The sequence below is a fragment of the Xyrauchen texanus genome, chromosome 37 (assembly GCF_025860055.1).
Source record: "Xyrauchen texanus isolate HMW12.3.18 chromosome 37, RBS_HiC_50CHRs, whole genome shotgun sequence".
Lineage (NCBI taxonomy): Eukaryota > Metazoa > Chordata > Actinopteri > Cypriniformes > Catostomidae > Xyrauchen > Xyrauchen texanus.
The window spans coordinates 32,507,834-32,521,882 of NC_068312.1; the positions used below are offsets into that span (position 1 = coordinate 32,507,834).

General features: G+C 36.0%; 2 protein-coding genes across 10 annotated transcripts in view; one reads left to right on the forward strand and one right to left on the reverse strand.

Annotated features, from left to right (window-relative positions):
* Positions 1-5,414, forward strand: part of LOC127631287 (disabled homolog 2-interacting protein-like) — a 129,936-nt gene extending 124,522 nt beyond the window's left edge. For all 5 annotated transcript variants that reach the window (XM_052109357.1, XM_052109358.1, XM_052109361.1 and 2 more), the window contains 2 exons: positions 1,004-1,091; positions 1,898-5,414. In XM_052109357.1, coding sequence (XP_051965317.1) covers positions 1,004-1,091; positions 1,898-2,065 — 256 coding nt within the window. In that variant the 3' untranslated portion in view covers positions 2,066-5,414. The remainder of the gene's footprint in view (positions 1-1,003; positions 1,092-1,897) is intronic.
* A 4,241-nt stretch (positions 5,415-9,655) lies between these two features.
* LOC127631292 (netrin-G2-like) overlaps positions 9,656-14,049 on the reverse strand; it is an 83,017-nt gene continuing 78,623 nt past the window's right edge. For all 5 annotated transcript variants that reach the window (XM_052109375.1, XM_052109378.1, XM_052109376.1 and 2 more), the window contains one exon: positions 9,656-11,537. In XM_052109375.1, coding sequence (XP_051965335.1) covers positions 11,320-11,537 — 218 coding nt within the window. In that variant the 3' untranslated portion in view covers positions 9,656-11,319. The remainder of the gene's footprint in view (positions 11,538-14,049) is intronic.

Below are 14,049 nucleotides of genomic sequence, written 5' to 3' on the forward strand. Positions count from 1 at the left end.
ACTCGCAGCTATGTTTTATAGTGAAAGTAAGAGTATTTCCACATGCACAAAGCAACGAGAACTTACAGGATTGGGACTAAACAGCTGTGTGGCCACAAGAATGCCACATGTTAGTGAGGCTAACTGGAAAACAATTACTTGCTAGGGAGCATAACAATTGGACTGTGGATCAATGGATAAAGGTCATGTGGTCTGAGTTCAAATTTACCCTATTTTGAAGCAAAATGGGCACGTCAGGGTAAGAAGGGAAGCGCATTAAGTGATGCCCCCATCATGCATAGTGGCTACTGTATAAGCCTCTGGAGGCAGTGTTATGATCTGGGGTTGCTTCAATTTGTCCGGTCTAGGTTCAGCAACGTTATGTGGCAATAAAATGAAGTCAGCTGACTACCTGAATGTACTGAATGACCAGGTTATCCCATCAATGGATTTTTTCTTGCCTGATGGCATGTGCATATTCCAGGACAACAATGCCAAGATTCATCTGGCTCAAAATTGTGAAAGAGTGGTTCAGGGAGCATGAGGAATCATTTTCACCCCATTGAAAGGAGTGGTTTGACTCTCCTGTCATCAATACAAGATCTCTGCCAAAATTAATGCAACTCTGAGCTATAATCACAGCTAAAGGTGGTCCAATGAAATATTAGAGGACGCGACTTGTTTTTTGGCCAGGCAGTGTGTATATATATATATATATATATATATATATATATATATATATATATAATACATTTAAAAGAGCATGCTCATAAAATGTGACGTCATCCATAACAACAAGGTCAACTCCGCCTTACTCTTACATTAACATTTCTTTAGTAAATCTTGCAGTTTTGTGAATAGTTTTAAGCAAAAACTCTTAGTTAGGAACTCTTTGAAGAACTCCTAGTGCTAAGATAAAAATCTTTGTAAATATGGACCCTGATCTGGAAAATGAAATTTTGGAGGTTCTAACCCATCAAGGAAAGCTCCATGGCATATTACCAGTGACAACTGTATCTTTCAGGTTGATGTCAGTTGAAGAAGAACTGAAGAAGGATCATGCAGACATGCAGGCCATCGTCGACTCAAAGCAAAAAATCATCGAAGCCCAGGTGAATAGAAAAAGATTTGTATTTTTTTTTTGAGTTAATGCATTTTTTCTTAATCTGAGATTTTAAACTTGTAATTCCATAATCTTAACCTGTACAGCTAATTTCACCTTTTAAGAATAAAATAATAAATAAATATGCTTTTTAAAAATAAATATGCCATACATTTTTGCCATTGACATACTTTTCCTCTGACACAAAATCTCTCATCAGCTTGAAATCTAATAAGTGAATAAGTGATTAAAAATAAATAAAATAGTGAATAAATAGTGAGCAGTTACAGCATCTCAAAATATACTGTACATTTTTCCCTATTCATTCATTCATTCATTCAAATGTTAACCAAAAATCTTGTCAGCTAACCGGTTGCAGGTCCGTGGCGCCCTCTTGTGTTTTGTAGAAAACAATGTACAATCAAGGGCTGACATCAGATCTGGAGTACTGTGATGAATTAGTCTCAAAGGTTATATGGTGTTAATGTATTTACAAATGGTACAAATGTATTTGTAGTTTAGTGATAATGCCCAGCTTCACTCATAAAAATCATAAAAGGGTCACTTTACGTCATAGCTTTATTTTATAAAGACAAGGAGACACTACTGCTGTCGCCATATGAATTTGAATTCAAATCTTATGAATTTATCGGATAGATTTTGCACCGGAATTGCAATATAATTAGTCTGGAATGCTTTAGAGAGTGCCAGTCACCTTGCATCCATTGTGGAGTAGACAGAGTTTAATTAAACATCAGAAATTGCACTGTTAATCACCTTTTCCCATCTGACCTCTCTAATGGTCGCACCCCGCAGGAAAAGAGAATCGCATCCCTGGACGCAGCTAACACTCGGCTAATGAGCGCTCTGTCTCAACTTAAGGACCGTTACAGCATGCAAACGAGGAACGGCATCTCTCCCACAAACCCTTCTAAGCTGCAGATCACGGAAAATGGAGAATTCCGGAATAGCAGCAACTGCTAGCTGGATACAAACACACACAGGTCCACAGGCCTAGTGATGGTGGACAAGGGCTATGGAGAACTCTTACAATGAGACAATATGGAAAAGTGGCACTTGAATGAGTTTAGATTAACTTTACAAAGTCCTTAGTATGTGAGCGGAAATAATTCAGTATATCAAGCATATGAAACTCTTTGGCTTTGGCAATGAAAACAACAAGTTGTACCAGTTTGTGCACTCTGTATATAAAGGCTATTAAGTCTTTTTGAGTTGTTTTAGATTATTAGCCATGCTAAAATCTTTTGTCCAATCGAATATTCAAATGATGTTTCATTCATAGCCCTTGTCACAAGAACATTTTTATGTCATCTATAGATTTGATCTGCGCATAGATGCCATTTGGGTTTAGCTTTCGCAAAGTTAGCATGCTGAAAGCGGTCATAGGTATGTCATTGTTTGCTTAAACACTTTATAAAGTGTTATTTTATAAATTTCCATTAGACCAGAACCACTTTTTTATGCATCTGTACATTTCATGTAAACATTTCCTAAAACTTTTTTGTTGCTTTTTTCACAGCAGGGCAGCAGTAACACACAAAAAAAGAAAATATTATTATTATTATTATTATTATTATTATTATTGTATGGTAAAGAGAGAACTTTAAACATCACATTTCATTGCATACTTTGTATGTGGATAACGTTTTAGTCTATATGGAGGTGATAAACCTCATTAACATTTATTTTTATTTTTATTGGCTTTTCAGAGAGAAGAGATATTTTAATTTTTTGTACAGTGTGTATTACCTGTGCTGAGGTATGCTGTAATGTGTTAGAAGAATACAAATAATACTATAAGCTTCGATTGTAAATTCAGGTGCTGCTTCTAGACCGGGCAAAGTTGAACACAAAATTTAAAGGGACAGTTCACCCAAAACATTTTATTCTGTAATCTTTTTCATACAATTTAAGTAAATGGTGACTTGGACTGTCATTCTACCTAACATCTCCTTTTGTTTTCCACGACATGAGGGTAAGTAGATGATGACAGATTTGTTTTCTTTCTTTGTTGAACTATCCCTTTAATGCTCTGTGCTCACAAAAAAAAAAAACAGTCTATCAATGCTAAGACATGGATAAAAGCAATCTTGCTGCTTGCTGTATTCAGACTCCGTATTGATCATCATACCTACTGTACAACCAGTGTCTATCCCCCATGATATCTTGTATTCCACAATATGCACTTTCTATAGCATTAGAATGGACCCTTTAATCAAAACCTGCTTCTGCGGACATGTTATAAAGGCTATTTAGAGCAGCAAGTATAAAGCATAAAACATTCAGCACTTCTACTGGATGAAAATGGTTTGAGATAATGTGTGAAGTGTGTCATGGGCAGATGATGTCATTGCATTGGCTGTGAAGTATATTGTTTTACTGAGGTTGTGGTGTTTTTTTAAACGCAGTTTCAAGAAAGAAAGAAAGTCATGCATATTTAGAGCAACATGTCAGTGATTGAGGCCATGTTAACAATATTACAGTTTTATTTTTTGTTTAAAAATGCATGAATTTTGTTGTGTTTTGGCCTTCCACACTGAGACGTCATTTTTGTCCAGGGAAAAATTAGCTTTTCGAAAACACTCTCCCAAGTGATTAGATTTGAAAACGCTACCTTCAAGTTGTAGTGTGGACAGGGAAAACAGATATTCCAAAAATATGACATATTTGTTGATGCAGTCATCTGATCCATTCAACCCAAAACAATCAAGATGGTGGCCCGTGTTGTAGCGGGGTTGTTGTGCCTGCTATCCACTTTTATAGCATTGTTAAGGATAAATGTTTCTTTGTATAACCGTCATATTGCAATCCTTCAAAGGTGACGGACAGATTATGCGGAACTGCGAGGACGAATGCGTTTCAGACTGTACATGGAAATGACGCGGGGCCACTGTTTTAATGTTTTCTGCATGCGCACTAAGGGGTTTTAAGTGTTTTCATATGTTTCAGTGTGGAGGAGCATCTTTCGGAAAATGTTTGAAAACAGAAGTGTGGACAGCGAGCATTTCGAGTTTTTTGTGAACTATCCCTTTAAATGAACTGTTATTCTTATGAGGTTAGCTGAGAGGAGATTTAAAACCACTGGTTTTTCTGTCAGTGTTTCTTTTTATATACATTTTCCAGGATGAAATACCTTTATTTGAGGCCAACGAATGGAATCATTTTGAACAGTTGCTAGTCCAAACCACTTTATGCTAAATCTCATACTGAACATCTCCAATTCTCAGAAATGTGTGCTCTGTTTGTTTGTTGTATGGAATTATGATTTTATTTGTATTTATGTTTTAAATTATGTTCAGCTCCTTAATTTATTTAAATATATATGTTGTCACAACCCCATGATTAAGAATACTTGTTGAAGTTTGCTGGAGATTTCCGAAATTAGCTTGAAAAACACATACAATTTCTTAAAAACACATCTTCGCTAATAATCTTAAAGACGCACTCAGCTTTTTTTGCTGCACTGATTGAAATGGCAGGTCTTATACTGACATCTTGTGGCGTGGCCGCGGCATTACACACCCAATAATTCTGTTAACAATGCCATGGTATGCGTGGGGGTGGGGGTGTGGTTACCAAGATTAAATTTATAGTATTTGGCGGGTCATGTAGCACAAATGCATGTAAAATGAAAAAGCTCAGGCTACGGGCAAAACTGGAGTCTTAATCTCATGTGAATGATATAAATTAATTAAAAAATTCTGAGTGCACCTTTAAGATACAGAGTAATTTAGATATAACAAGCAAATGAAACATGTCATATTAACATTTTGAAGGCAATATTGCTGCATATTAAAACACTTTCCTCCTCCATGTTTTTCCTCCATTCAAACATTATGTGAAAGTCAAAGAGCTGCTGTTTTGTAAAACTTTAAAGACAACATTTATCTTTTTTCATATTTGGCATTTACTATATATGTCAATAACAAAACAAGAACTAAAAATCTCATCATCTTTTGTTTGTTTCAGTAACACTGACTGGTTCACTACATGTACATTCATGAACAGAAGACATACCAATATATGACAAGTCATTAATTGTGTTGAAGAAAATGTTCTGTGCAATTTATGTACAATTGCCTCTAAAATTATTAAAGTTTTATTTAGCTATTTCCAGGTTCTGACTTCATTTGTTAGTTTGCTGTACAGTTCAAGAAAAACACTGTTGTTGAGAACGAGAAATATGGTTTCACTTGTGTAAAGTTAAATAAATGCTATGGACAGACTGTATATATCCATGACATGTAGAATGCCATTGTCAATATGGGTGCACTAAAATGAGTGCCATACAAAATAAAAGCAAAATATTTGTTCTCCTTACTATCTAGTGTATATTTTTCCAAGTTATTCCATGCATTCTGGTTTAGATGAGGATTCTGTGGGGAAAGATGTCCAGAGTAATACAATTTGCTATTCTCTTTGATTTAACCAGCAAACTGTAATATATGTCAGGACTCAACAATGATAATGACCAGTATGACAATCAGGGGCGTAGCAGCCGTGGGGGACGTGATGGACACCTCCCCACACTCTTTAAAAATGTAATTTTGTCCCCCGCACTTTTCCAAGCTAAACCCATACTGAGTCCAAATGGTGGATTTGTATACAGTATTCTTTGCTTAATGGATTAACATTTTCTTTAGATCGCTGATTCAGTGACTAACTAATATCACACCAGACACTAATTTGTCACCACCTTCTAGAGGTCTGCAACCTGACCCAGGCCCGATGGGACCCGAGAACCCAACAGGTTTTGGGCTGGTTTCAGGTTAGGTTTCAGTGTATAATGGTGCATGTAATCCAGCAGTGTGTCCATGTTAACTTGTGCCTCAGTTTACAAATTGAAGCTTCTCTGATTATGACATTGTGGAAAATGTGACCGTCATTTTCTGGTCGAAACGCTACACCCAAATGTTATGAGATATCATAAAACCAGTCAGTAATTGAATGAACGACAATCTATATCTATGAATATATTCAGACATAAATATTGCCACATCCTAACTTGTACTTAGGCTAACCACAACATTCACCACAAGCCCTTCAGAGCTTTGAAAGGTTTGAAAAAATAGTTATAGTCTGGAGTGAAGCCCAGTGCACACTATACGATTTTGACCATGATTCTGCCTTCTGAGACAAATTTCGGGAATCCTAAAAGGATTTCTATCGTTGTAGGGCAATATTGGTAATCTTACAGTGTTTAGTGTGACATGCTCACAGACGGCTGATTAATAGGCTTTGCGATGATCTTTAGCCTCTGGCCAGGGGTGACTGGCCATAGGGATAACCAGGACTTTTCCAGGCACCATAAAGCGGGCTGACCTTATACAGAACAGGCCGCGACTGGCTGAAGACAGCCACAAAATGAAGAAAAGAACAGGGACCCCCCCCCCCACCCCCCACCCCCCTTTTATCGTTTATCATGCATTTTCTTTACAACTTTATTTTAATAACTATTTTACTTTAAATAAATGTACTTTAATTGTCTGTAAATTTTTAAAATGGAGTGATATTGGAGAAATGGAAATGCCCTGACTTTCAGAAAGAAAGAAAAAAAAATGCTCCTCAAAGCAAATCTTGCCATTTCACTTCTATTCATTGTTAACGATCTATATACTTCTATTATATTAACGATCACATTCACTGATTGGGACGATTAGGACCACCGATGTGTATCGCACATTGTGTCAAGTAACTATCTTAAAGGACTGTAAAAATCCTACAGTGTATAGCGGGCTAGTTACACTACACAATAACCTATTGTATACCAACATGACAAACCATTTCATCAAATGCTGAAATGACAGTGAAGTAAACTTGTTGACAATGGGCAACAATGGGTAATTTTGGCTACTTGTTTTTCTGATCTTATGTTGATGATCTACATTAATGTCACTATTTTATGGGGCTATTTTTGTTTCATATTAACATACAAATGGAAAGAGATTTACAAATAAAAAGTTCTTTCACAAATAAATTTAATCAGGTCCACAAATAAATGTAAGGAGTTTCACAAAAAATAAAGTGAATTCACAAATAAATAAAATGAGACTTTCAAAAAAAAAAAAAAGTTTTTTTTGTAACTCTGAATTGACTTACGCATGTAGCGATCCACATATAAATGTGTGCATTTCACAAATGAATGCTGTACATACTAGTGTTTGTGAATTAAAAAATAAATATTTATAAATAAAACAAACTATTTGCAAATCTCATTTTATTTATTTGTGAATTCACTTTTTTTGTGAAACTCCTTATATTCATTTGTGGATCTCCTAAAAAAAATTGTGAAACAACTTTCTATTTGTGAATTCATAAGAAACAATTCCATCTCCATACTATTTAGACCTAAGCCTACTGAACATATGTCGACACTAATAACAAACAAACCTAGTATGGCTTTATTAATGTTGGAAGTTTTTACATTCAATTACTGATTTTATGAAATCGCATAATATTTGTGAGAAGCGTTTGGACGACAAAATGACGTTCAGATTTCAAACAATGTCGGACAAACCATTATCTTGTAAACTGAGGCACAAGTTAACATGGACGCACTGCTGGATTATATGCAGCATTTCACACCGAACACACACTTATGTAAATACACAAATGCCCCGTTTATATCGTCGCTGTCAAGTATCAAATGACTAGGGCGTTATAGTGCCGTGCTGATCATATTATTGATGGCCGAGTCCAAATCTCCTACCTCGGTTATAATTTTACTTTTAATCTTGCGTACTACTGCCGTTTGATCTAATAATACCATTTATTTTAATCTGTACAATGATGCCAGCATCATGTAGAAAGTGTAGATTTAATGGATAGCACAATATTGAGTCAGAAGCATATTCGAAATCGACGAATCTGCAGCCGGTCGTTCGCATCTGGTGTAAAACTAAAAGGTCACCAGTTAACATGAAAACCAGTTGAACCGTAACACCTGTCAAGGTGGGGCCGTTGTCTACTGTCAATGACACGCTAGAGAAAACCCACCACTAGTGTCTACAACTAAAGGTGGACTTGCTGATATTTTGCACACTGTGTTTACAAAATCCACGTGTGTCAGTCCCGGCACCACCGGTCAGGATATATAGTCGCAGGTTTATGACGTCAAACACGTCCTTCGACAGAATTGTTCCTGGTGCTAACTTCAAATAATAATAATAATAATAACAATGATGTTATTATATAATAATAATAATAATAATAATACAATTATAATAATTAAATTATTAAACTAAATTAAATTAAAATCTGTAATTTCATTAAGAAAAATTCCAGGTGATTCTTAATTTTTCCCTTTATCTAATCAAAACAAAACATGTGTTCTTGTTCATATTGTTTTAATTGGTAATTAAAACAATATGGTTAGTCTTTTGTAATATCCCTTTAACTAACAGGAGCCAGTTCCTTATTGGCATCATCTTCCAGGAAGTGATATAATCATTGTGGGAAAACATCAGCACAAACATCATTAAGTATGGATATTATAAATTATGAGATGTTTTGTGGCTTTAGTTGGCTTGTCTCACTCTAAATCTCATCATCCTATAGATACAATTACAGAAATTGGTATGATAATATAAAATTCTTAAAAGATGGTTAAAAAAATGATCAAAATTAACATCAAGTTGAAAAGATACTGCATAACACTACATCTGCAGTAACCCCAGTTGAAATTTAGAGTGTTAATTGCGTGACACAAATTCATAGCTTGCTGTCTTTAAAATGAATTAATATAAATACATTACATATATGCAAATCTTGTTATCAGTCTTATTCCTATCGTTGGACACACATATTGTTAGACTAGATCTGTCACTTTTCACATTGTGTTCTTTCTTATATTGTAGCATGCAGTCAATTTCTATGGGTAGTTTGTACTTAAGACATGCTTGAAGTAGAACCTTATTTATTTGTTTCCAGACAGCATAAGAGTGTTATTAAGGGTTTATACATTTTTTTATCAGTGCTGGTGGTAAAAGCAATGCAAACAGCTCAGCACATTTGATTTTGGGTCTGTGGACATAAATATGGCTGAATCACCTTATGATACTTTCAAGGAATAAAAATGTTCTAATATTAATGACTGATATTAGCTGCATTGACTGTAGTGTAAGTGAGATGCTGTTGTCAGGACTAAATATTCAGTACAGTAAGCTCTTATTAAAGCATCTGCCTAATTGCATTTAAAGGGACAGGTTACCCAAAAATGAAAATTCTGTCATCATTTACTCACCCTCATTTTGTTCAACCCTGTATAACTTTCTTCCTTCCGTAGGAAACAAAGCAAGATGTTAGACAGTATATAATGCTCAGTCAAGATGCAATGAAAGGGAATGGTAGCTGAGGCTAACATACTGCCTAACATTTCTTTTTGTGTTCCATGGAAGAAAGAAAGTCATACAAGTCTGAAACGACATGAGTGTGATTGAATAATGACAAAATTACCCATATTTTTAGGTGAGCTATCTCTTTAAAGCACCAAATTGCATATGGAAGGACAAAGTCTAAAGAAAAACGATTCACTCACTTTTGTTTATGCTTTCTGATTGTCAGGTTTTATTCATTTATAATAATTTTTCAAAGTATTTGATTTACCCTGGCTCATCATGAATGTAAAGCATTTGAAAATATGAAATACATCAAAAAGTGGAGCCGCTAAAGATTTTGGCATTTCTTTGAGGCTCACGCAAGAAAAATATTTGAAAAATAACCTGATATGTGATGTGCTGACTTTTATATTGTATAGACTGTAGATTTAATTGTTAGACTTGGCATTCTATTTGGCAATGTGCTTTGATTGACATTGGCTGTGTTTGGAATAGCATACTTACATAATACTCTTCCTATTTCTGCACTATATAGTATGTATTCTGTGCACATTATGCACATTTTCTTTGTCAAAATGTGCATTGCTTAACAGAGCACACTGCACGGAATCCTATTAATTTAAAAGCTGCAATCCAATGTGATGAGGACAATAATGTAGCATACTACTGCTTAAAATGAAATAATAACTTTTTTTTAAGTAGGCAGTTTACAGTGTATAACGTGCAGTATTCTGTGAGTAGAAAGCTAGTATTTCATCCTGAACATAGCCAATGTGTTTCCTCCAAAGAAATGTGCATTGTAATTATTTCACTATCTTATTATGTTTATGTGGGACTTTACAAATATATTTATATTGCATGTGTTAATAAGTAGTTCTGAATGGTCTTCTTAGTAAAGGAATAACTGCAAAGATGAGTGCATGCCAGTATCAAGATGGTGAGTGGGTTATATTGAGCTAAAGCTGTGCATGTAATGAAATGTTTTATGCTTTATTTAATGTTAGGTAATGGTGTGAATGGAGAAATATTTCAAACATATAAGAGATGCACTTTGCTGTATCATCAAATATAATTTTACCATGGTGTGAATACCATATGCACTGCAATAAAGACTGCAATGTCTTTACAATGGTGACATTTACTTGAAATAAAAATAACAATTTTCTACAAAAAATATTCAAATAATAATCATAATATACAATAATTCATATCTTCATACTCTCTTTCAGATAGATATATACTATGTATCTGTTCAATATAACGTTTAAAACTCTATCTACATTCCAGAAATGTAATCTCAAACACAAGCTATAGAGACATTCGTTCTTCATAACTAGCATTAAAACTTCTTTTCATCTACTTGTTATACCTCGATAGGATTTGACAATAAAATGCAAGAAAAATGCAGGAATGAAAGAAAATGTAAAAACAAGTCTTCAAAAGAAGAATAACTTGGCATAAGTAGGCTTCCGTGATATCAACGTTTGTCATTCGTCAAAACAAGCAAGTGCAGTGCTTGTATCGCAGTGAGCGCCAAAACTACAGGAAGGTAGAAATGCCAAAAGAAATTAAACCTCATCTACTGTATATATTTGTCCATTATCTGCAGAGTTCTGTGAGTTAGAGTGAGTTGAAACTGAATGTAACTTCTTTTGTTTTTGGTATAGAGTTCAGATGATCAGTGATGCTAGGAGACACACATCTTGTGAAGGCATTTTTGACCTCAGCTTAGCCGCTGCCCTTTCCCCCAAAAAAAAAAAACAGATTTCAGCACCGTTAGACTGGGTCTGTACGGGATCCGTTCACTCTTTCTCTCTGTCTGCAGGGTTCAGCCCTTTGGTCTGCGTAGACTAGAATCGATATCAGGAATAAGACAGGTTTCTAGGCGCTGGCTTTAAGCAGGCTGTTGGTTAGAAGGCAGAGCAGCAGTGTTAGGGTGCTTAGGGAGCAGGCAGAAGCACCATCACACCCTCTCTCACCCTGACAGCGTAGCTGCTCGCACAAAACGCCCTTAAACTCGGGTGGACATGCACACTTCTGGTTCTGGATGCAGGAGCCGCCGTTCTGACACAGCAGTAGCTCATCATCACACACGTTTGCTGAAGGAAGACAGTAAAGGAAGAACAGACAGGAGATTCTAGTCAGTGGTGTGATGTTCAACAGAGTGTGACATAAATATATAGCAAATCAAAAACTATATAGGTAAAGTTTGTGAGACACTTTGATGCTGGCTTGAAAAAACCTGGTCTGAAAGTTTTAAAAAGTTTTAAATGAGAGAGATACAGAAAGAAATACAGTAGATAGATAGATAGATAGATAGATAGATAGATAGATAGATAGATAGATAGATAGATAGATAGATAGATAGATAGATAGATAGATAGATAGATAGATAGATAGATAGATAGATAGATAGTGCTTCACTGTAACATCAGTTTTTGCTTTTTTTAAAAGAAAAGATGGAACGAGTCGAAATAATCAACATTTTGCCACAAATGCTGTCAATTGATTGTAACTTGTATTATACCACGGGTCTGTTAATTGCTTGATTCTGATTGGTTGACAGACTTCTAAGGTGTGCAATTATATTCCAGTAAACGCACTGCTATGAAATACTTATTTAGTACTTGAGCCCTACAGGTGACCACAACAAAATAACCAATTAAAACAAAGACATTGTTTGTCATTCTTATCCGATGTACTTAACCAATGTCTACAAAATTTTGTCTATAAAAATTTATTTAAATTTCGATTGAAAAGCGTCCTTGGGCTACATCCCTCCCTCTCTCTCTCTCTCTCTCTCTCTCTCTCTCTCTCTCTCTCTCTCTCTTTGCTCTCGTCTCTCACACACACACACACACACACTGAGACTCGACTAACAAATAGAGCCCTCCCCCATCCCCCCGCAACTTGATCAATAAAACAGTTTCTAAAATCCAAAATAACTTTTAATATCTGAAACTTTATGTGCTTCAATGTATTCCGCCCTAATCAGCCTCACATAGCTATAGTGGAAAGCACCGCACTGCCTCGCACACACACAAACTCTCTCGGGAGCAAAGTCAGCGCACCTGCATGACTCACTGGGATTGTAAGCTAGCTGCTGCTAAGACTTAAACTTACACTTTGTCAATGTGATGTTATTCCTGACAAAAGCCCCTTTGAACAAAAGTAATTCCACAAGCGATATCTCTCAGTTTCGCACGCTCGTGCACACACACACACACACACACGTTGGTGCAGCTATCATTATGAGGAATCTCTATAGACATAGTGATTTTCATACTGTACAAACTCTAGATTCTAACCCTAACATGGTAAATGGTCTGCACTTATATAGCATTTTTTGTAACCTTAGAGGTTACCAAAGCGCTTTTCACTGTGTTCCAATCACCCATCCACACTCACATTCACACACCAGTGGTGACAGAAGCACCATGCAAGGCGCTAGCCTGCCATTGGGAGCAACTTGGGTTCAGTGTCTTGCCCAAGGACACTTCGGCATGTGGAGTCGTGTGGGCCGGGAATCTAACCACCAACCCTGCGACTGGTAGCCGATCCGCTCTACCACCTGAGCCAAAGCTGCCCCCATAAAACTTTCTGCATTTTTACATTATCAAAAAAAAAATAGTTTAATATGTTTATTAAGTGAATTATGGGGACACTAGAAATGTCCTCATAAACCACATTTAGAGCATAATACCTTTGCAATTGCCAGTCTGTAACCTAAAAAAATTTCCTAAACCACCCAAACCCGCGCACTCACACACACACATGCACACATACATGCGTGCACACGCACGCACACACACACACAAACCTTGTTAATCAAATGCTGAAAAGCAACACTTCCTCTGTTGCTACTTCTAAAGTGACGTTTTCTAATTAGCAACGATGGCTTGGATTGTATTAAAGCAAGACACTGCATCCGTGGCAGAAGAAAATATTTCCACTCACAAGAGAGTTTTGGGGACGAAAACCAGAAAATGTCTTGAGATAAAATCCTGAACGATACCTTAAGGTATGGTAACCATGGTATAAGCTGAATAATTGACTCCGGACCATTGAATTATTAAAATAATGCACACCCGCTTCAGGAAAACCACAAGTCTGATTAGTTAGAAAAGACATGGCACATTAAGTCAGAACAGTCTGAAGGTCTGTGCCAATTTTGGTGGATGTAGCTTCTCAGCTCTAGGACAAGTTCATTTTAATAATTTTGGTTTTTCTTTAGGGATTTTGGAAAAACCCTAATAGGCCTAAAGAGTAGAAAAGTATGTTGGATTTCTAGCCTTCGATTTTCTTACTCAGTAATTTAGTATGAGTTTACTTGAGAAGCAAAATTGCATTAGACTTTTAAATCTTTTTCTTGTTTCAAGTAGATCTTATGGTGTGTTCACGTCATGTCAGAATTACCATAATAACGAGAATCCGACTTGTAAAAAGTGGTCACGTCTTCTTGGAGCTCGTAATTACAAATTGTAAACTCTGAATTCTACGAAAGCCCCGACTTGACCGTTGTGACGTCATGTGAAAACAATTAATATGGCAGCGGCTTCAACAGTTAAAAGTAGTGAACATTTGTGTTTAACATGCTATTTTATTATGCCA